Source organism: Amia ocellicauda, chromosome 5 (genome assembly GCF_036373705.1).
Source record: "Amia ocellicauda isolate fAmiCal2 chromosome 5, fAmiCal2.hap1, whole genome shotgun sequence".
NCBI classification, from domain to species: Eukaryota; Metazoa; Chordata; class Actinopteri; order Amiiformes; family Amiidae; genus Amia; species Amia ocellicauda.
Window position 1 is genome coordinate 45,658,455 of NC_089854.1, and position 25,016 is coordinate 45,683,470.

A 25,016-nucleotide genomic window follows, 5' to 3' on the forward strand; every position below is an offset into this window, starting at 1 on the left:
CAATCCACTAAGAATAAACGTCTTTAAGCTGGTTAATGATAAGTCTATTTGTGCTTTCCTATCGTTGCCATTAAGGTCCAAACTTTGCACTCAGTGTGTAGATAATTATATGATATTGTTTATAAGGCAAATAATAAATCATTATCATTAAGTAATGATAAGGCAAATAATAAATAAATAAATAAATAAATAAATATAAAACAATAATGACAATAAACATATAAATTCTATACCTACTGGGTCAGGGAGTCAAGTAATCTTAATTCAAATTTATGTTACCATTTCACTTAAGTCTTATACTGATATTTAATTAAAAACACTGATATATATATATGTTGGTTATGATATGTATCCCTGTAATGATAACATAGTCTTAAGGCCCTTGTTAATGAAATGTTCGACACATTAATAAATGCCCATGCTTAATTACAGCTGAAAAAACAAGGCCATTCTTCTAAAGATAATGAAGTAGAATGTTATTAATGTGAATCACATCCAACATAAAAAAAGAGTTGTGTTTTTGTTATTTTTTATGCCAAGTTCATATCATTAGGTGTTTAACGATGTAACTGCAATGCTAAAACTAAATGATTATTAATTATCATCGAGGCATTCATATTAAGGAGTACCAGTAGTGCGTTTTACTTGAATGAAGTGGGAAATGAGTATAAAAAAGCCTCAATTAAAGCTCATTTTGTGCAAATACTCTGCTCAATTCGAGCACTAGATCTAACCATTCACTGATATCTACTTTGATATCACTACATGATGTGGTTCCCTAATTTGAGGTTGCATATGAACAACACCAGGGAGACATACACATCCAGGGATTACATTGATCTGTAGAAATTCTTTACATATCTGAGAAAGGCAATAATATTCACACACATGCATTGAGCTCGAATAGTCTCTTACTGTTAGAACAAAGCTTGCAAATATTCAAGAAACTGCTGTAGTGGAGTATGAAATGGATGCTTCAATTCTCCTTTAAGTTGTGCACATCAGAGCCTTAATGCAACCCTAGCCTGCGTCATGGACTCCAGAACCAAGAGAGTAACTTGTCAATTTTTTATAAACTTAGTTTCCAGCCCTTGGCTCTGTATCAGATCTCATTGAAAAAGGGGGCTGGATCTGAGGCAGGTAATAGCTCTCTGATATACGGCACAGCTGTCTGCCGGTCAGCTTGCCACATCCACATCAGCGCCTTGGAAGAGCTATCAGAGACTGGCTCTCACCAGGGTTTTCACTAGGACCTAGAAGAATGTGCAACCACAAGTGACCTACACTGAGTTTGTGCTCCTCTGCACCGAGGGGGGGGAAGCATGTTAATTTGCTGAAGTGCTGTCTGAGGTTGGATCTTTTGCGGTGGGAATGATATGGTTTGCCCTAGACCCCGTCTGTCGGCTGAAACCTTGAGGATCCTTCAGTGATCCCCATCCCCTCTCCACCTTGCCATAGCAACTGGTGGCAGCTTTGGAAATTCGGAGGGATCAGGTACAGGTGGAGATAGAATAAGCACTAGGAGAAACTTGAAAAGATGACCAAGGGGTGGTGATTCAAAGCGAGGAAGACAAGTGAGAGAAAAGATGCCTTTTGGAGGATTTACTGGACTGAAGGAGAAGATTTTGAAACCTGGCAAGGAGGAAGTCCGACACACTGTAGGGGACTCCTTGGGAAACCTGCAGAAGTAAGTTTTTGTGTGGCAAGTATTGCATTTTTCTATTCTTTAAAAACCAGCATATGAAGCCTTGAAAGACAAAGCTATTTAATAAAAAATGTTACGTGATTATTAGATTTTGAAACACATTGGAATATGTAATCTTATTAAGAAGATGTAATTAAAAAGCTTGGCTTCTATATATATATATATATATATATATATATATATATATATATATATATAGTGTAATTGTAAATATAATTTTATATATGGAAATTGTTCACATATTCACACATTGGATGGCAATTGTTTCCACAGTGTATATGTAAAATGAAAAAAATAAATACATATATATATATATATATATATATATATATATATATTCTAAAATAGATCTTTTAATCTTTTCATTCCATCCCAAAATTGTCTCTGGTAAAGTATCATGATGTCTGTGAAACATAATCAGCGTGATGGAACAACATGCATTATTTAAAGAAATCTGTATATTTGAGAAGAACAGGAATGTGGATATGAAAAATGTACTTAAGATATGGAAGAGTTATGTAATATCAATTGGAGCATCTCTAAATTTGTTTAAAGTACGAGCGCAAAGTAAAAAGTGTAGCCCTCACTTTGTGTTGAGCAAAATGAATCATGGCAACCAAAGATAGTAAATTAACCATGTACTGCGGTGACTGAAATGACAAATTCTAAATCTATAACACATTAATATTTAAAGAGATATTGATTAAATATTGGTTTTAAAAACAGGAATTGCAAATGCAAATCCTATACACTGATGAAATGCAATTTCAATATTAAGATGTTTCTAGTATGTTTTTTATTTTATTTGGTTATATGTTATTATAAAAAAGAGTGGCATAATAATTTTTGATATTTAATTTATTGTATACATTTTTATTTTTGCTCAAGAAAAATTTTCTCTGCAAGAGTTGTAGGTTACAACAGCCAAATAATAAAATTCATACCATTGTTCAATGTGAATTTAAGCCATTAGCCACCCAGTTGAAGAAATGTTATATTGTCATATTTTTCTCATCCCTGGCAACATAATCCTTTGGCTATAATACATATTTTATTAATAAACTGCAGGAGAAATGCATGTCAATTTATTAAATAAACAAACAAACAAATAAATGTATTTATAAAAACAACAACAACACACAAATTGTATTATTCTATAGTAGCACAGAATTTTGAACATAATAAAAAATGCTCAAGACACAATTTTTTTCCAGGTGTTACAGTTAAATATGAAGTAATATAATGACAATTACAGTTAATTGGGTTAGGAAAAAAATGAGTACTAAATATATCAATGAAGCCTAGATGTTTCAAAACAGAATTTTAGAACATGCCTAAACACTTTTTATTTTTGTTTCTTATCTCATTATCCCTTTTAACTCATGAACAGGACATACTTCTAAATAATTCCCAATAAATGAATAATAGAAAAAATGAAAAAAAAGAAATGATGGTACCGTCATTTTTAAATTGCCTCTACAGACCTAGGAGCTCCTCACAAACCAGATTCAACGGGTACCACTTAATTATTGCCTGTTTGCTGATGTGCATAAGATAAAAGGTAATAAGGTTCTCTTCCAGCCCATTCATGTCGACGATGATTTATGGACCTACACCAAGCAAACATAAATTCATGTCAAAAATGAGTCCCATGTACTTTTGATTTGATTAACGTGGACTTAAAGAACACCAGATAAATCAGATAGTAATAAAATAACGCACATTGCTGCATCTTTGTTTCATTTTCTGGTATTTATTAATTTTTTGGATGATGGAAAGCTATTGTATTACTGAAAAAATATCGTCGTGGCCTTTCATTGTGTAAATGATGTAAATATGTATCTTGATAACCAATATAGGCCCTTAAACACTGATTTCATCAATTAAAATTATACCACACAGACATAACAAATGTTTGAAAATAGCCAGAGCAAATAAACAAGGATACAGGGCAAATTAATTTTCTTGAGCTGTGGCATATTTTTCAGTGTGATGTGTACTACATTTTTTATTAATTAATAGCCAGAATTATTCAAAGTTATTTGATTTAATAGCATCTCTATTTAGGCCACTGCATGAAAAGTGTTGTATCTTTTAAAATATTTAGATTGTGTTTCCAATTTTCAGAACAGATGTCATTCAATGACACGGCTAAGCATCTGTGATGTTAAAATGGCTTAAGTGTCGTTTAACAGCATCCAGTAAAACACCACATGGATGGTATACCATCATCTGGGAATAATCATCGAAATAATACAAAATATGTACACATTAACATTATTTGATTTGATATGTTTCGATTCAGCTTTCTTAACGTGTGATCTTGTACTATAGTTGAGAATATTGTTCTAATGGAAACCACTTTCTGTTTGTTAAGTGGCAGAAACATTTTTTTTTAAGCAAAATATGTTTCCATTAGTGCTCCCTGCAGAGAAGCATTTCCACTGGGAAATAATTCCCCCCTTCCTGATATTATCAAGTTCAGCTGTTCTTATGACAATTATTCCCATGAACTTTGTCATTCATATTCTATTTTTAATATAAATAAACAAAAAGGTAGTGCTGTAATGGGCCGTGGGTGAGAAGAGGGCATCGAATGGAGAAAGCAGATCTCATTGGCTCAATAGTGCACAACTAAAGTAATATAAAATTTATGTATAGTTAATGTATGCATATCCTGACACCTCATACAAATATGTCAACATAATCACATTGTTGCAGTTTGTAAGATCTTTCTATCTATCTGTATCTGATATATGTATATATCAGATTATTTGAATATATATTTTGAAAATTAATGTAATTTAAAATGTTTTCTCCTTGCTAAACAACACACAGACCTCATTGGTTAATAACACTAAAGTACAAAAGTCTCAAATGAGGAATATAGGGTGTGGTTGTGGCCTCTCCCTGTCATTTTTTTTTTGAGCCAACACCTTATAAAGAACACCACACTCTCCCTCCTTCACACTGAGAGTAACGGTAATTCCCTCTGTCAGGAAATGGAGCCCATCTTAAGGACAGTCATTCATCAATGCAGGAGCCAAAATATCAACCATTCCCAACCTAGGAAGGTCCAGTAAGAAGGCTCACAGATGTCAGTCACAAGGATAGCCTCAATCCAAGGTCATTGGAGATACCTCTGGAGGAGTTGAATTGTTAGTCCTGAGCCTCCCACCTGGAGAGCACAGTCCTGGATAAAGCCTGGCACTGTGCTCAGGACCGGTCACTGCGAGTTGTTTGTCAGGGCCCGAGTGCTTGTTTAGATCAATGCAGGGAGCTCAAGCACTTATGGGACAGAACACAGGAAAGAGCTTCTGTCTCAGAAGGAATACAGGAGGACTTAAAAGCCTTCAGTGAAATGCTAGCAAACAAACACACCCATCAGGATCAAAGCAGAGAATCGTCTGCAGTCACCTTCCTTTGTCAGTCTGAAAGAGCTTTAAGGTTGCTCCCTCTCCTATCTGAACAGCTGAAAAGGCTTTATTCATAAAAACAAACAAAAAACAACAACCAGTGAGGTTCAAAAGGGGCTCTCACAAGAGCATACACCACAATACTAAGCCAGCAGTGTTGAAAGGGCTCCAGTGAGAGGTACAGCCTCAATGCTCCTTTTAAAAATCAAGATTAAAGTGAATGGGTTCCAGTCAAGAACTCAATTCGCCTTGACTGAGAGCAAACATGATTGACCCAGTCTGTGCATACATATGCACACACACATACACAGATATATATGGTATACTTTGTTAAGCATGCCTTAGAAATATGAATCTTGGTAAATCACGGTATTCCCACGGTCCAGTGTAGTAAAGCACAGTAAATGTGTATTGATCCCACAGAAAACCATTGTAAAACTATGGTAAAAACCACAGTAAAATAGTAAAAGTGCCAAGATCCTATGGTCAGTGTAACCAGATAAATTACATCAGTCTTCAATATCTTTTATCTTTTGGATTACTGTACCAGATTGCTTCACTTTCCTACTAATTACTAGAAAACACGTTAGAAACTCAGATCAAACATGGACTTAACCAAAGAAAGACACTGATCAGTCCTCTGCTTTGGCATCTCCATCAAAATCAGACTAAATGTGAACCCAAAGAGACTATATTTGTCTGGATATATATTCTCGTTAGATTATTTCCTTCCATAAAGAGGAAGATCTAAAATGAGAAATGGAGCAAACTAAACAAAGTAAACTATGCCTTGTAAGTTCAGTGTCAGCACCAGGTCAGATATGGACTCTTTGTCTCAGTGGAAGCATATTCTGAGGACCTTTTGGACCTCCAATCATCTAATTAGAGCTAGACATTAGAAATTCCCATGGTGACAGATAAACAAGACAGATTTTTCAAATTATCTATATATTTGTTTCCTGTTGAATGAAAAGTATCAGAGTGTATGGAATGTAATTGCTTTAGTTCCTCTCAGCAGGCAGAGGAACACCAAAATCTATAGTCTTAGCTAACTCAATTGAAAGGCCGCCTAAACTGGCTTAAACTGGCCCAAACTAAGTCTAAGTTTCCTTGGCAATGTCTTCTAAAACCCAATGGAGTACATTTGGGAGAAGCATAACACAATTAAGTGCTTCCAATTTCTATATATGGCTCCTGGCTCTTGCAGGAAGATCGATGGCATGAACGTAGAGGAGGATCACATCGAGCTGACAGGAGATGGGAGGCCCGTGCAAGCCCCAGAGCACAAGCCCCCGCTGTGCGACTGTGACTGCTGCGGCCTGCCCAAGCGCTACATCATCGCCATCATGAGTGGCCTGGGCTTCTGCATTTCTTTCGGCATCAGGTGTAATCTGGGGGTGGCCATCGTGGAGATGGTCAACAACAGCACGGTTTACATCAATGGAACAGCTGTGATGCAGGTAATTAAAATAAATGAATATACACATGAAAGAACTGTGAAATAATGGAAAGCAAAGTAGTTGTGATTCAAATTCCAACCACAGAATGATTTAAACAAGTAAGGCCTTCACAATATGACACTTTAATACAATTTATCCTTAATGCAATTGATTTAATTCCACTGTTATGGTTGTAAAGAGTTGCTCTTGTCTTGCAGCCCGCACAATTCAACTGGGACCCAGAGACTGTAGGACTGATCCACGGCTCCTTCTTCTGGGGTTACATTGTCACTCAGATTCCTGGGGGTTTCATCTCCAACAAATTAGCTGCCAATAGGTGAGACTGTTTTTGATTTTGATTGTAATTTTGTATTATTTGATTACATTTCAATGTTAACAGAATATAAAGACATATTGACTAGTTTTTGCTTATATATATATTTTATGTTTATCAGAAATGGAAAAGGGAGGGAAGAACATTCCTTTATCTAAAAGGAACAAAATCACCTCACAATGATATTTCTCCTCCACATCATTTAATGTTTTGAGAAAATGGATACTTCATTCAATTCTTTCAGAATTATACTGAAATAAAGTGTTTCAATATTACTTTTTCCCCCTACCTTTGCCATACCCTGTTTTATCATGTTTGTCAGCTTTACAGAAGAGAAGCTTTGTACTGTGTGTAACTGTGATATTCTGTCATTTACAGGAGAAATGCAAAAGTATTGGGTGTAGATAAACATCTCCCAGTATTTCAAATGTAATGCTGCATTATCAGTTTGTGAGAAGGACCCTGAGGTTGAAGTGTTTAATTAACAATTCTTTTGATATTTGACAAAATGTTTGGTGTTCGAATCACTGAATGGACCTAGTCTTGGGCTTCAGAACTTTGTGAACCTTGTCATATTTGAACCTCAACCACAGACTTCAGTCACACAGTGTTTAATTCAATGTAAATACAATTGTAAGCCTGTATTTAACGGGTTAAATTGTGTTATTGTAGTGTTTTATGCTGATAAGATGATATTAAGGCTGTAATAAAAGCTTCACGGAGAAAGAGGACATCCAGCTGACAGAGTTAATAATTAAAGATGCAGGTTCTGATTTCACTTTGGAGACTTAGCTTTGCAATATTACAAGTGTCACTTACCCACTGCCTTGGAAACAATTAGAGAAAGAAACGGTGACTGGTGAATGGTGATAAAAAATTAATTGCAAATACAATTTTGGCATTTCACCATCTCACCACCATTTCACCTCTGCTGTTTTGTAACGGTAGTACACTTCTGTGTCTTTCAACTCTCTCTGTGTTTAGTGTACAAATGCTTCCCTTCATTTTATTCGTTTATGTCCTAAAACAACAGCTTTGTACATAAAATACATCGCTCCAATCCAGTGTTTACGTCCTGAAACAACAGCTTTGTACATAAAACACATCGCTCCAATCCAGTTAAATTTTCAAAGATAGGATGAAAAAGTAAAATGTAATTTGAAAGTAATAGTAATAGAAAGCATGTCCAGTGACCATTAACTGCTGGCTTGGTGTCCTCAAATCAATAACTTAATAAATCGGTGATATAATTAATAACAATACAGAGAAAAGGTTAAATAATGTATATGCTGTATGCATTTGTAAGGCGATATACAGTGACCACTAGGTGGAAGTATAGTGAACTTTAAATCAATAATAAGCTAACTACCAGTAAATTATATGTTTTTCTATAGCATTTGTATGATTTTCTCTTTTCACTCCTGCATGAAAGGTAAAGAAAACATTGTGAAGCTATGAATTACATATGTAATATATAACATGTACAGGTTAATCCTATTTAAGGTTTATTTAGTCCTCATTTTCATATTTAAGCAGAGATCTACACATTTTATAATTAATATGGGTCTATGTCACTGTACACTTTACATGTTAGGGCACCAAGAAGTCTAATTTTGTTCTACCATCAGTAAGGGAATCTTCTGGAAGGCATGAGGACATAGGCGGACTGGCCATCGGGTAATTCTGGCAATTGCCAGATGGGCCGGTCCATATTTTAGTTCGGTGGGCTGGTCGATTCCCATGTGGGCTGGTCGCCCCGTGTGGACACCTGGACATTGCCAAAATAGATTTTCAAAAGAAGGCCCCCATATTCTTATTGAAAAACCTTCCCGATGTTGTTTTCTGAGAGCTAAATTCAGTTTATAGCCAGTGAAATGCCACAATTGCCCCCTTTTTTGTACATTTAAAATATATGGGATATCTTTTTAAAATATGTTTTAGTCTGTAATCCATATCATTATTTTATATATTGAAAATATATTGCAGAAATTAAGCTCAATATATATTTTCAACCTACAGGTTGTGTTTAGGTGAGACTAAGTCTTTACTGGTACACATTTTGAAATATTGTCTACAGATAGAAAAAGACGGCTGAGTTTAATCAGCAAGAGGTGTCTCCAGCCAGGTACTTTGTAATGAAATCATAAACTCGAAACTGACTCTCTTGTCTTTCAGATATGCATAGCTCACTCTTCAGAAAATGGTACTAAATAAAACATAGACGACATTTATGTACATTTCAGACTTGAACCTTGAAATGAGTAATGGCATTCATTTTGCCTGTGCTAATTCAGGTGGATAGATATTTTTAAATAAAGTAGTTCCTGGAGTATTTCTCCAGCTGTGCATGTGGCTGAGTGAAATATGAATATTATCTTTTTTTTTCATTCTTTTCACTTCAAACATATTACTTTCATTTTCCTTGCAGTTGCTATAATGTGACTTTTGATTAAATCTGTTTAAAATCATAAATGAGTCTAAGTTAAGACATATATATTTAAAATAAAATCCCCTTAAGCTAACACAGGCGGATAATGTTCCTATTGCCATTTTTGTAATGGATTTTTATTGATTTACATTACTTATTTAGGCCTTTTTCTTTACCCAGGTTCTGAGCTTAAAAAAAATACCTTGATTACAAATATCTGGCCGTGAGCAATGTTCTCTTGGGCCATAAAAAGTCATGAAGTGCAATGTCATCATAACTTCATGAATATTTAACAATATAGTACAAGGAATTTGTAATCTAGGTATTAATTAATGATATGGGCTGGCACCACTACCAATGGCAGTTTATTTCAGCCAAGAGATATAACTGCACTCAGTTCTGTGAATGTCATATAACCAGTTCTAATATCAGCTTAGCTTGGTTTTAAAAGCTTTTATAGACTACACAGAAATATCACAAGGGGAATGATGGGATTTGGAGAATAAATAGGAAATGTAAAAGAATCAGCCATTACAGGTATTCATACTGGAGAAATTAAGCCCCAAAGATATATGAGAAAAAATTCACAAAAGATGGCTATATTTCTTTTCCTTCCCAAATCCCTGTCCTATCAATTTCACCTTCCTGCTCTGATTTCCCATTGTGCTTTGCTACATCAACATTTACCCAGAAGTCTCTTGTTTGCCCTACTTGGTCCTGTTGTTCAAACATAGCTGCTTACCTGATCCATTTCACCTTCTTAATTTTCTGTTTAATTGTTTAGGTTTAGAGGAGAGTGGTCCAGAGAACAAGTGACGTTTATTCCTAATTCCAAATTTTGATTCCTTCTTTAACTCAGTACCCAAGACCTTGTGTAGCTTTGGGTTTCTACCAGACGTGAGGCCTCCAATGCTGAACAATGATGCCTAAAGCAATATTTATATGAGAAACCATCCTTGCAGCTGACTTACTAAGAGATGCCCACATTTTATGAAAATTTGTGTTCATTGATATAAATAAATTACATTGGTGACCACATTAAATTCATGTATATTAAGATTACATGTATTTCCTTTCTTCTAGGGTATTTGGAGCTGCCATTTTTCTGACATCATTGCTTAACATGTTCATACCTGCAGCCGCAAGGCAGCACTATGGCTGTGTCATGTTTGTGAGGATTCTGCAGGGCCTTGTAGAGGTAAGACAAATAAAAATGATTTTATAATGTTTCATGACTGATGTTGATGAAGGTCACCCACCATTCGAATTCATTCAAACAATTTTTCTGACCATATGTTGACCATATACGTTTTTTTCATATTTTATTGCTTAATCTAAACTACATTTACTAATCTGTATAATTATTGTGATCAGACAATGTATTATAATAAACAGCTTCCAGGCTTTGATATATTATTTTTACATCATCTCATGATGATTTTAGGAGATATTTGTTCGGCAAAATGTTTATGGTTATGAATAGGACTGCTTTAAACTAAATGTTTTTTCTCAAAACTATATCCTTAATTGTTAAACTGTGGATAATAATTTGATACCTGTACCCTTTGTCTCATGTTCTTGGTGTCAGGGTGTGACATACCCAGCATGCCATGGGATGTGGAGCAAATGGGCACCGCCCCTGGAACGAAGTCGATTGGCAACCACATCTTTTTGTGGTCAGTGTTTCTATGGTTACCATCTTTCTTTGACCATCTAGTCTTAAATTAAGCACCGCCCCTGTATCTTTATACAGTGGTAAGTAAATGTAATTTATTTTTCATCTATCTCATAGTTGCATTTGTCTCAATAAGCAGAGTACATATATTTTCATTAAAATGTCAGATTATATACATATGTACTATTCTTCTTCGTATTATTATTATTTTAACAAATATATAATACATCTCAGCCTACTTGCATTAGAGTGACTACTTCAGTTTGTATATAAATACAAAAACATGTGATGGTTTACTTGGCTGGAAGGAGTTTCTGCTAAATGTGCATCATGAAAAATCTATTCCTCTTTGCCCGGCACAGCACTATGTGTTTTCTTTTTCTGGTATGCAGAAAAGCTGCCTTCTGCTTTTAATGAAAGATTGGGTACCATGGAGACCTGTACTTCAAAAACCTCTCCACATTAAGTTTTCAATGACGAGTGCCTGCAGATGTTATAGCTTCTGAAGCCAGAGTACATTCCCTTTAGTTAAGCATATTAAGCATCATCACTTTCCTCCCTGACTCTCTGTTCAAACAGTGCTAAAACCCTATTTTCCGACACAGTTAAATGTCATTGCCATGGCTATTAATTAATCAGAACCTATCCAGTCTTAGCAGATAAAATTTTAAATACTGAATGAAACATGAAAAAAGAGCTATAGTATCTTCTAAAAGAGTTCTACCTCCTGCAACAAGCGTAATGCTGTGTATGTACTTTGAATGATTTTTAATCTGTTGTGTCTTCAGGTTCATATGCTGGTGCTGTGATCGCCATGCCTTTAGCAGGGATCTTGGTGCAGTACATTGGATGGTCCTCTGTCTTTTATGTATACGGTAAGGTCTTTTACCAAAGCCAGGCATCGTAAAAAAAAAAAGAAAAAAAATGTGTTGGCAAACAGCACACTGAGTGTACAAAAGAGGTTGCTGTTACAGCACATTCGTTTTCGATTCGAGTAACTGCTGCCCAATAAATGCAGATATACAAGAGATAGACAGCTTGTGGTGGCAGTGATAAAGCTTTCATACCCAGAATAGAGGAAATTACCAAAGATTACCATCCACCTTCATTTGCCAAAACCAAATCCCTTTGTGAGGTTATGTGAATATGCATTCAATATTTTCTTGAGAAGATCAAGAATATACAGTTACACTCAGCTTTCTTTTTGTTTGTGTGTTATAGGTGTTAGTGAAGGCAACGTTGTGAAATGGGTACACTACTACACTGCTTAAGACATTACTAACATGGTTACATGCACCAGAACTGAAATGTGAAAAGACACTTAAATATGATGCCAAATAATAAACTAGGATATTATAACAAACCTGGTGGAACATCAGCAAGTTTAGTTGTAAAAAGTGTGTAGTTTAGATCTGGATCTAAACCGCCGTCTCGGGAATAACTCTGAGCGCCTGATCCACACAGTCCCACAAAGAGTGGCAAACTGCCACACCAACAGACAAATCCCTTGACAACAATGTATACAGAAGTGTTTTGGGTTTTATTTTTAATTTTAAAAGATAACTTGGGTACATTTACTATATATTTATATGTATATTAACGTATTTACTTACACATATACATATTTGAGTAACTGAATGAATGATTGAGATGGAACATGATACAACCAGTCCTATGGAGCTCAGGTGTTGGGATTTGTTACTTTTGCCCTGCTCTGGAGTCTAGTGGAGGGCTTGTGATCTTTGTTGTTTTCTACCATCAGGAGTGTTTGGGATAGTGTGGTACACTTTTTGGCTTTTGCTTGCCTATGGAAGTCCTGCTCTACACCCCACAATCAGTGAAGAAGAGAGATCATACATAGAGACCACCATTGGGGAGGGGGTCAGAATACTCGGTCCTACTGAGGTATGGCCCAATTGAAAAAAATGACTGCTTTTCTGTTGGTGTGATGTATACTATAGAGTATGTATGTGTGTGTGTGTGTTTGCTGCAATATGTTGATTGTATTGCAGTATTCATACCATATACCACAACATTTGTTTGATAGAATAATCTCTTTTGTAAAAAAATTGGATTGCTGAAAGACAGCAGGTATTTTTTTACCCATTCACATGTAAATACACATGTAACATCATGTGAAGATGTTTGTTGTTTTGCATGTATCTGATTTATCCTTTAGTACAACAAGAGTATCTGAGTCCTTCATGCTGTTCTTGAGGAGAAGATGTCTTAGGTTAATTTGCCAGCAAGTGATGGACCTCATTTCTGAGTCGTGTCCAACTGTATTCCAAGTTTTTAATGATTTTCAAGGATGAGAAGTTTGAAAACAGTAATAACTAAGTGCTGTAAAACACAAATTAGTTTTTGTGGAGCAGGGCTTGAGGAATTCTAGTCTTAGGAATGTAAGGTACTGGTATTAATTGCACCGAATCACTGCATTATGACACCTGACACCTGAGCATTTTGTATGAAACTGAACTTTAGAAATTCAAGACACCCTGGAGGCGTTTTTTCACATCCATGCCAGTCTATGCCATCATAGTGGCAAACTTCTGCAGGAGCTGGACCTTCTATCTGCTGCTCATCAGCCAACCGGCCTACTTCGAAGAGGTGTTTGGATTTGCTATCAGTAAGGTAGGATGGAGTTAAACGTCCTGTTTGCTATGTTCAACGGCTTTTAGATGCATCGTTCTGGTTTTCCAAGGTCAGGCAGCATGATAAGTCACAGGGGAAGGCAGTAGTGTTCAGATTGATAGGTGTGTAAAGGCAGAAAAAAGTCACCGGTCTGAGCACAGCTTCTAACCCACTTTTTCATTGGTGGCAGGTTGGGATTCTATCTGCTGTCCCACACATGGTCATGACGATAGTGGTCCCCATTGGAGGGCAGCTAGCAGACTTCCTGAGGAGCAGAAATATCCTGTCCACAACAACTGTACGAAAAATCATGAACTGTGGAGGTAGGTTTTTAAAAAATGTAATATCTTTCACTTAAAATGAATTATTCTGAAATATGGTAGTTTTTTGTTTGTTTTTGCAAAACTATTTTCTGTAAATTAATTAAACTAAAATGCCAAATGCATGGATCATGCCAAAACGTGAAGGGTTAAAGCGGTCCACATAAACCAGGGGTTCCCAATGTCTGGTGATGGAGGGCCAATTTCCAGAGGTTGCATGGAATGGGGGGGCTGCAGTAGAAAATTAACCAAAGATGAAAACAAAATATGTCCCAAATCATACCTTTTAATTTCCTATACATTTCTGTTAGGGAACATTTATGAACTTTAATTGTTGTTTTATTATTTCCCCCCTATTTACAAAAGTGTAAAAATGTAGTAAAGGTTCAGAAAAAAAGGTTGGCTTTAGGGGGCCGCATCAAACATCCTAGATGGCCGCATTTGGCCCCAGGGCCGCACTTTGGGAACCCCTGACATAAACAAACAAACAAACAAATACATTTTCATGATTATCCTGAGTTTATTTCCACATCCAGAGGGTTGACACAGATGTACGTCTATCCAATCCAAAGTGAATGGTTTCTTTGACTTTCAGGCTTTGGGATGGAGGCAACCCTACTCCTTGTGGTGGGATTCTCTCACACACGAGGGGTCGCCATCTCCTTCCTCGTACTGGCTGTTGGATTCAGTGGATTTGCAATTTCTGGTGAGCAGCTGTACTTCTACAGTTATACCTTAGAAACACCTCCATAAAATTGTATCCTGGATTAATTTTTAACAATGGAGCAAATGCTGGGCTAGAGTCATGACTACATCAATGAAAGATAGCATAAAGAGATAAATTATTAACCAAATGCCTTTTTCCTTTTTTCCCCTATCCATGTAATTTAAGGAAATAAAATCCTTGTCAAAATACACTTAAAGCAAATTGTGGAGTAGGACTAGGAGTAGGACCAATCTCCTTTTGTTTCAATTAAACGCATTCATAACAGAGTTTAACCAAGACTGGTGTGCTGCAAAATTAGAGTTAGACAGGTCTGCCTTATTTGTAAAACATCAATGGGCATTCATTTGACAAAATATAATGGATTGCTTACTGTGTTTAAGAGAAGGTGTAAAAATGAAACTCAGAAATCTGTACAAAAAATGTATAAAAAGCCTTACACACACACACACACACATGCACACACACACACATGTAAAACAGTCATGATAGTGAGCAAAAAGAGGAATTTTGCTGATCAGGAATTTCACAGTCAATTTGAAAGCACATCCTAAAAACACATTCTGCATTCATTCCCATGTTTGACTCTTCCAAGTAGGGTATTGCAAATGTACTCTCTCTAAATATTTCATAGCTCGGAGGCTCACAGAGGATTTAGGTGGAACAGTGGGATGGATTCGCTTACAGACTTGCAGTTAAAGACAATATATTGTATTGATTCTTAAGCTATTTTACACAGGTAGAGCTGTATTCAAAATATATATTTATAAACCTTGCTAGACATTTAACTTTAGTACTATTTTTTTATATGTAATATGAGTAGCTCATGAGTTTAATCAATCATGCCAGAATGCACAATTACAGACTCTGTATATTATTAAACAGCTATGGATTTTCATTTTCACCTAGTAAATGTACTGAACACACTTAATTTATTATTCTCTCATTACCAGGGTTTTTAAAAATACTGCTGATTCTTTTTCAGGTTACAACGAAACAATTTCATATTCCTCTCATAAGATAACTTTATTTCAGTGATTTTATAATAATTTTGTTTGCTAATTAATATTTTCTTCATAATGTGATTGCAGGATTTAATGTCAATCATTTAGACATCGCTCCTCGTTATGCCAGTATTCTAATGGGAATCTCCAATGGTGTGGGGACCTTGTCTGGGATGGTGTGTCCGCTAATTGTGGGAGCTCTGACAAAACACAAGGTACATATGTGACAAGTCAAATGGAAAATATAATTAGTAATTAAGGTGAAGCAAATCCCATACAACAGAGAAACATAACCATGTAATACATTTTCTATTTTCAATAGTTCTTTTCTGGACATTTTGTAATGTGCCATATTTATTGCAGTTATATATGTAAAGCTATTTTTATCTTGTATATGGAGGATGTTTATTGGAAGGATGTGTTGACTCCCTACATGTAGCATATTTGTGAATGTTTTTAAAATGATAGGTTGCGCACTGCCCAAGGGGGAGGGGTTACAGTATAACCAAACTGTCGTAAGGGAGGAGGCAACGAGCTGGTAAGAGAGCCTGCCCCGAGGCGTACCTACTAGGAGCCGTACCAACTCTATGATAGAAGCCACAGGGGCCCCTTGGGGCCACATCTGGGCTGGCCAGACGCGAAGACCGCAGTCACGCTGAACTGGGAAGAAATAAAGAATGGTGTATCCACGGGGCAACAAGAACCTTGTGCCTACCGCGACGTCTAGTAATAGCAGCTTCCTGCTCAACTAGCAGGACTAGGAGGGGGGCCAATACCAAGACCACACCCTGTGCTCAACATACAGTAGGCTAACCAGACTGGATAGCCACTGCTGGATAATTCAATTAAATAATGGAACTATATACACAGCGAGGCATCAAGAGCCAACTCAAGTGCCTTCCGCTGGACACAACATCTAGCATAGCTAGGGTGGGGCCACAGACTCCTGGCAAAGGAACTATATACATAGCGAGGCACAACATTCCCTCGGTAACAACAGGAGCAGTCGTCCACACTCAACTTAATTAGGAGCGGACAAGCTCAACTGTCTATTCCAATGAACTATATTCACTGCAGGGTGTAGGAACCAGCTCATGCACCACACGTAGGACACAGGAGCAAGTTACACACTGCCGACCAGCAGCTAGTGGCAACAGACAAGCTACTGATGTCAATAAATGAACTATATACACAGCGGGGCACAAGAGTAAACTCAAAGCCTACCGTTGAATATAGCAGCAGCGGTCCTCAGCACAACTAGCATAGCTAGGGCGGGGCCACAGGCCTGCTGACAAAGGAACTATGTACAATGGTGGGGTACAGGTGTAAAAAACACATGCACCCCCACCTACAGAATGAACTATTTACATTTACATTTACAGTCCGGTAGGAAGGGAAAACGGTTCTGTGTCGCTCAACATGGGCAGCTTGATAGGCTACTGAGGCTCAACTGAAGCCAACACCGGATTCCCAATAAAAGGAACCGGGCCCGTCACGTCCAGCCTGTAGAACTGAACAAAGGTGGTGCGGCGAGACTCAACTCACAGCCACACAGATGTCTGCCAGTGGGGCGCCTTGAGTCAAGTGGGCCGCCAGGTGTTCAGGCACCAAGGCTCCAGCTAACTCGTAGGCCGTGGTAATGGTGTCCACAATCCAGTGCGAGAGGTGCCACTTTGAAAGCACCTGACCCCGCATCCGTGCTCCGTAGGACACAAACAATTAGTCCGAGCACTGAATGTCCTTAGTGCGCTCCAAATAGCACCTGAGAGCCCGCAATGGGCACAACAGGTGTAGCCTACTCTCCTCCTCCGAAGAGAAGGGAGGAGGATGGAAGCCATCAACTCAATAGACCTGTTGATATGGAAAGGAGACAACACTTTCCGAAGGAACGCAGGATTAGGCCGAATTGTAACCCCGGAACCATCTCCCGCAAAATGGACACACGCAGGGTGAACGGACGGGCCGTGTAACTCGCTCACATGTTTTGCCGATGTGATTGCCAACAGAAATGCCATCTTCAGTGACTCTAATCTGAGGTCAACTGACTGCAAGGGCTCAAACGGGGCCTTGAAAAGTGTGTCCAGCACTACATCAAGGCGCCACGCAGGCAGAGAAGGAGCGCGGTTAGGCCTCAGCCTGCGCGCACCTTTCAGAAACTGCACTGCCAAAAAATGAGCAGTAAACTGGAAGAGCGAGACCTCCAACAGCCACAGCTGCGGAGGAGCCCCTCTCGCGGGTGAGGTCTCTTACGACTGAGGCTTAGGTAGGCCGTCAGCTACTGCCACTATGTGCGCTCTCGCTGTGGAGGAAAAAGTCCTGTGGACAAAAACCAACACAGTGAACTAGACTGAATAATAATAATAATAATAATAATAATAATAATAATAATGAGATGAGATGAGATGAACCGAGGCGCTGATGGACTTCCATGGTGTGGATGGAACAAAACAGCTTGGGTAATTTAAATAAAATTAAAATAGCACAACAACAAACAACTGTATCGAATCGGCCGAAAAACGCAGTTTCTGGTTTTTATTCACAAACACAGAAGCTCTCATCTGTCTTGATGAACCAAGGCGAAGGGCAAAAAGAGGAAGTCTTTGTGCAGACATCACCTTTTACACAAACAGGAAGCAGAAGGGTCCTGTTTGAGTGACGGGCACAAGGGCCAATGGCAGCTTTGATAGACAAATGTCTTCGATACGTTCCAGCACGCGCACTGAAAACCCCTCCACCTGTCAGTGCTTCTAACTCGAAAGATAACAAATTTGTTTCTGCTGACTCACAGCAGTGAAAGCTAATAACTAATTAATCTGATGATGCAAACTATCACTGCTTAATGAATTCTGCCTGAAATGAGCAGTCACAGGATTCAGGGAATTGGGAAAATAACATCCAGGAACAATTCACTGTCCATAGTTTCAGATAAACCCATCCTTGCTAATTATACTTGTTTGATGCAAAAGATGCATAATCTAAAACTATTTCATTGACAGGATGTGACTAAAAAATGAATTGTGGAAATGTTAGGTTTTAATTAGTCTAAGACTACTCTACTTTAAGTAGTCCATGACTAGTGCTAATTTGCATATGTGAAACCAGCCTTATATGTGGGAAATTCACACCTACCAAAATCACTGGTTGAAAACTAATATGAATACTTAAAATGTAAATAAAAATTAAAAAAAAAAGAATTGAGATGGAAGCCAAAGACCTAAATCCTTCCAGGACTAAAATCATAGGCTTCAATTCTACACCTTTCAAAAAAAACAAACTACAAATACATCTGAACAGGGTCAGATTGGGAGACACCGATATCCGCGGATCCACATTTTCCCTGGCAAGCTGGCCTGCATCTGCAATACTACTAGTTATATTAGTAACAATAATACTATAAGGACAGGTGTTAATACATTTATGTTTTCCAAAGTTAGAGAGAAAACAAGCATGTACACAATCAGTCTTGATTCTTTCCATCTTCCCAGACTCGTGCGGAGTGGCAGAACGTGTTCCTGATTGCCTCAATAGTGCACTACACTGGGGTCATCTTTTACGCCATCTTTGCCTCTGGGGAGAAACAGGACTGGGCTGACCCTGAGAGTACCAGCGAGGACAAGTGTGGATTTATAGAAGAAGACGAGCTGGCCGAGGAAACCGAGCTGAATAGCGAGAACTTTGTCAGCCCCATGAAGAAAATGTCCTACGGAGCCACCACCCACAACCCCAGCAACCGCAAGCAAGGCTGGAAAAAGAAAAAGGGAGTCACGATGGATATGCAAGATGAGGAGCAGGTTTCTTACCACTATGAGAATGGAAATTTCCAGGATACATCCCAATGACAATGAATGGGTTTAATTGTAACTTTAGGGGCACATCTGATAGATAATATGCATTCTACTGGATGCTACAACATTACAAGGAACAAAGCAACCAAGGCAAAAACAACATCACAAACAAGTAAGGCTTACAAAAGGGAAATAATTAAAAGCAACAGTGAGCTGATGGACATCTTGTAGGAAATTGCTTCTTTAAAAACAGAAATTGGAAAAGAACAGCTTCTTATGGATAAATTCCAGAAGTATTTCCCTTCGGAGGCCTTTCAGCCAAAACATAACACAATAACCTGTTTCTTTTTCTTTTCCAATTTATTGTGCCTACATTATAATTTTATTTTTTTATTGTCTATTTATTTGTTGATCTATTTATTTATTTATTTATTTATTGACCGGTGCTGTGAATTCTGCAGTTGAAAAACGTGTATTAGTTTAATATAATTTGGAATGCTTAACGACATTTTGAAACAACTGTATTTGTGAATAAGAATCATCAAAATCCATTAAATCACAGTGAATTAACTCCTAAAACAACATACCTAAAGAGAGACATATTCTTTGGCACTGTGATGAGGATAAATTATTTCATTTATGTACTACTATGTACTATAATTATGTTGTGTTGGTAAAATATGAATGGAGAACTTGAAGCTCAAACCATTCAATTCCCTTTGTCAAACAATATGCAATTTCACTATTCACTGAGGGAAAACACATTTCTCTTTCTAAGAGTTGGCACATAGATGGGCAGAACCCTCTAAATAAGAACCTTTGGCTTTAACTGGGGATGTTACAATATACTGAATAGTATTATATGTCTAATTTCGTCTTTTTTTTTGTTTTTTTAATGGGAAAGAAAAATTGCTTATGTTCTACTATAGTTTCTTGCTTGGGGAGTTTGTTCATTTTCGAAGATGCACTTTATTAATGGGTAGCCGATCATATATTGTATTGTGTTAAAGTGATCAAGACAAGTTTCCTGTGAGTTTCTTCATAAATTAAAGTTTGTATTGTGACATCTCTAAACACACTGTTGTGCGTGGATTTCTAGCCTGCAAATTAAAACTCTTCTGATATAATGTGTGGCTACCAAATCCGACTGCATGCCACCCTAATTACACAGAATGTAAGTATTTTTATTGTTTCCTGTTTAAGGCCTCCTTGTGTGTATACATGTGATTGTGCGTATGTCTCACAAAGACATAAAAATATGCTGAATCAAGAGAAATTAGTGAAATTGTAGAATGTAAGCACAAAATATTATCATATCAGCAAGTCATTCCACTGGGCAAGTGAAAGGAAACAGACGTGTTACAAACAACGCTCCACTGTTCATTTTTGTACGTTTCCACCTCGGACAAGAGGAACATATTGTTCAGACCCTCTTGAAGTGACTTGTTTCCCACCAGCTTTGTGTAAACATCCTTTTCTTTATCTTCAAGATTTCCAAACATGAACTGAATCGTATATGGTTATTGTGACTGATAAAGAGCTAATTAGTTCAATTCTTCTGATTCATCAGCCTGAGTCTATCTATATAGTTTCCCAACAAACTGTAGTCTAAATTAGAACATTGTCCATCTCCATAAACTTACACTGTCCCTAAGCTAATTTTATCTAATATTTAGTTTACTTTTGAACCAGTTGGTCCTGTACAGCACAAAGCAGAATTCACAAAATGTTATAAATCACACTAATGTCTCATGTCTTGGCAGAGGTGTAAAATAGTCAGAAGTCATACTTGAGTAAAAGTAAAAATATTCTATCAAAAACTTACTCCAGTAAAAGTAAAAAGTCTCCCATTCAAACACTTGAGTAAAAGTAAAAAGTAGCTACTTTTAAGGGTACTCAAGTACCAAAAGTAAAAGTAAATTGTGATTTTATTAATAAAGTGAATGTGGATGTGTTTGTGTGTGAGCCTTATGAAGAGGGCATGCAGATTAAGAGATTAATTTTATGTTTTAATCCAACATTTTATTTTCCATAAATTATCAATGTAGTTTATTTTTATGGTTCCTCAATTTTATCTTGAAGAAAACCATGTCCAACAAAAATAAATGTTATCTAGGCACATATCTGGAAATTACTTTAATTTGTATTTAATATTAACAAAGGGTAACATTGGGGGAGTTTGAGTTTTCTTAGCAAACTCACTGTTCGTTCACACACACACATCCCAAAGAGTTGCATAATAAAACACAATACAAAATAAACAATATAAAATATGTACCCCGTGATCACATTTGTTATTAGTGCTGTGCGATATGACAATATATATCGTGTGACGATAGAAAAACGTCTATCGTTTCATATTATTATCGTTTATTTCGTTGTGTCGCAAAACCCACTCTTAACGGCTATTTTTTCGTCATTTGGACGCTTTGCATTCTTCCCGGTTCTTCCACACGTGTCGGATGTAGGTAAGAAATGAGTATCAGAAACACAAACAGACATGGAGGACAGTGAACTGACACAGAATAACCAAAATAACCAAAAGATACTTTAATGCGCAAGCGCACACGTTCCGCCCCGCTTTCGTCGCCGGGCTAAATCGATCTGCAAGCACCCTAGACAATATGCGATCGCACCCCCCACCCCCGCTAATTTATATGGCTATAATTTGTATAAAAATAAAGAATAATAAAGTTTTTTTGCATTTTAATAAATTGTAAAGCAATGCAAACAGTTTAATTTTCTTTATATTCAGATGGTGAAGTGGTACAACAGTTTTTATTATTATTATTATTATTATTATTATTATTATTATTATTATTATTATTATTAACTATTTTATATTAACACGTGCTGTACCAGTAAGTAGAATCGAATCGACCGTCAGAGAAGAAATGTCCCTTTCTAGCAGATGTTAAATGCGCCACTATAAACCCGGCTGTGGTAAATCTACCTGAATCTATACCCTTTTACAGTGCATGTGTTGAATACTATTACTTGTGTTATTGTTGTTATGTGACAGTAAATAATACTGTGTATATGTATGTGTGTGTGTGTGTGTATATATATATATATATATATATACACTCACCTAAAGGATTATTAGGAACACCATACTAATACTGTGTTTGACCCCCTTTCGCCTTCAGAACTGCCTTAATTCTACGTGGCATTGATTCAACAAGGTGCTGAAAGCATTCTTTAGAAATGTTGGCCCATATTGATAGGATAGCATCTTGCAGTTGATGGAGATTTGTGGGATGCACATCTAGGGCACGAAGCTCCCGTTCCACCACATCCCAAAGATGCTCTATTGGGTTGAGATCTGGTGACTGTGGGGGCCAGTTTAGTACAGTGAACTCATTGTCATGTTCAAGAAACCAATTTGAAATGATTCGACCTTTGTGACATGGTGCATTATCCTGCTGGAAGTAGCCATCAGAGGATGGGTACATGGTGGTCATAAAGGGATGGACATGGTCAGAAACAATGCTCAGGTAGGCCGTGGCATTTAAACGATGCCCAATTGGCACTAAGGGGCCTAAAGTGTGCCAAGAAAACAGCCCCCACACCATTACACCACCACCACCAGCCTGCACAGTGGTAACAAGGCATGATGGATCCATGTTCTCATTCTGTTTACGCCAAATTCTGACTCTCAACAGAAATCGAGACTCATCAGACCAGGCAACATTTTTCCAGTCTTCAACTGTCCAATTTTGGTGAGCTTGTGCAAATTGTAGCCTCTTTTTCCTATTTGTAGTGGAGATGAGTGGTACCCGGTGGGGTCTTCTGCTGTTGTAGCCCATCCGCCTCAAGGTTGTACGTGTTGTGGCTTCACAAATGCTTTGCTGCATACCTCGGTTGTAACGAGTGGTTATTTCAGTCAAAGTTGCTCTTCTATCAGCTTGAATCAGTCGGCACATTCTCCTCTGACCTCTAGCATCAACAAGGCATTTTCGCCCACAGGACTGCCGCATACTGGATGTTTTTCCCTTTTCACACCATTCTTTGTAAACCCTAGAAATGGTTGTGCGTGAAAATCCCAGTAACTGAGCAGATTGTGAAATACTCAGACCGGCTCGTCTGGCACCAACAACCATGCCACGCTCAAAATTGCTTAAATCACCTTTCTTTCCCATTCAGACATTCAGTTTGGAGTTCAGGAGATTGTCTTGACCAGGACCACACCCCTAAATGCATTGAAGCAACTGCCATGTGATTGGTTGGTTAGATAATTGCATTAATGAGAAATTGAACAGTTGTTCCTAATAATCCTTTAGGTGAGTGTATATATATATCCCATAACAACATAACACACGTAATAGTAATCACACAACACTTGTGCTGTAATGTGTTGCATTCTGAATATATTTACCATGACAGCCTGCATGTGGTATTTGTTAGTTTTGAATATTTAATGACTAACGAAAAACTTGTAGTTTAAATGTCTTTGGTCTTATTTTGTAGCTTCATTGGATAAAAACATGACATATCGAGATATATATTGTGTATCGCCCAAACTTCTGAAAATATCGAGATATTATTTATAAGTCATATCGCCCAGCCCTATTTCTTATAATATAATCTATTGCACTGTGGTGCAGGAGACTGGGTTTGAATCTCAAAACTCCCCATGACGTTACTATATATATAATCTGTGCACTGCAGTGTCTTCACTCCCATGAGGTGCTGGCCCAAATAAGGCAAAAATAATAGTACTTCCGTGGGAACCCGATCGAAACGTCACTCTGTCAAAGCTGCCATTGGCCCCTGTGCTCGTCACTCACAACAGGTCCCTTCCCACTTCCTGTTCTATAAAACGTGATGTCAGTGCAGGTTCGTCCTCTTTTGCCTCTTCGCTTGACTCAGGAACATAAGCTCTCTGTGTCTGTGTTTGTAATAAACATTCAAACTGCGTATTTCGGCTGGCTGGCTCACTTCATAGTGTTGTTCACCACCGTTTTCGCTACACATCGTCTCTGTCTTGTGTGTGTTTAGTTATTATTGATAGCTAATCCCGATTCTGTCCCGTCCGCGCTTTCGGTTTCAGTTTTGTTCACAAGAAGAGCCTTTTAAAATTAATGGTCGTGTTTATATAGTGCTATATATATTCCGACTGCTTGCTGTGTTGGTTTTTTGTCCATAGGGCTTTTTCTTCCACAGCAGGAGCGCTAGCAGCAGCAGTAAAATCGTAAGAGATCTCGCCCACGTGAGGTGCTCCTCCGCCGGCTTGCACCCGCACTACAGCCTGCGGCTGTAGGAGATCTTGCTCTCTCGGTTCGCCGAGAACGAGCACTGCTAGCCCTCCTGGTCAGTGCATACATTCCTCGGTTTTAGATCCCGCTATGGCTGGTGGTCTACTACCCTCGGACCCTGTGGACCCCGGACTCCGCGTCACCTGGTGACCGGCAAAACCCTGGCACACACGGTGTGGTTAAGCCTACGGGCCTACGCGACGCTTGTATCCAGCACCTGGTGCTTGGTATACACAGTGTTCAGTCCGGCAACAGCAAGGTTGCGTGTGGTTGGTGTCGCAGCGCCCCCGTGTA

The 25,016-nt window shown here is 37.8% G+C and overlaps 1 protein-coding gene across 1 annotated transcript; it reads left to right on the forward strand.

The window, feature by feature from the left end:
- The first annotated feature begins 1,176 nt into the window (after positions 1–1,176).
- slc17a8 (solute carrier family 17 member 8) lies at positions 1,177–20,611 on the forward strand. Its single transcript, XM_066705454.1, has 12 exons — positions 1,177–1,687; positions 6,329–6,581; positions 6,779–6,897; positions 10,406–10,520; positions 10,911–10,998; positions 11,786–11,872; positions 12,760–12,902; positions 13,482–13,631; positions 13,822–13,954; positions 14,547–14,657; positions 15,767–15,894; positions 19,165–20,611. The coding sequence occupies exons 1-12, from the start codon at positions 1,587–1,589 to the stop codon at positions 19,516–19,518; spliced, it is 1,782 nt and encodes a 593-aa protein (XP_066561551.1). The 5' UTR covers positions 1,177–1,586; the 3' UTR covers positions 19,519–20,611.
- Positions 20,612–25,016: the final 4,405 nt, after the last annotated feature.

Coding starts and splice junctions, on each gene's coding strand:
- slc17a8 (XM_066705454.1), top strand. CDS start 1,587: ATGCCTTTTGGAGGATTTACTGGACTGAAGGAGAAGATTTTGAAACCT. Junction 6,582..6,778: donor ATGGAACAGCTGTGATGCAG/GTAATTAAAATA, acceptor CTTGTCTTGCAG/CCCGCACAATTCAACTGGGA. Junction 10,999..11,785: donor GGCAACCACATCTTTTTGTG/GTCAGTGTTTCT, acceptor TTGTGTCTTCAG/GTTCATATGCTGGTGCTGTG.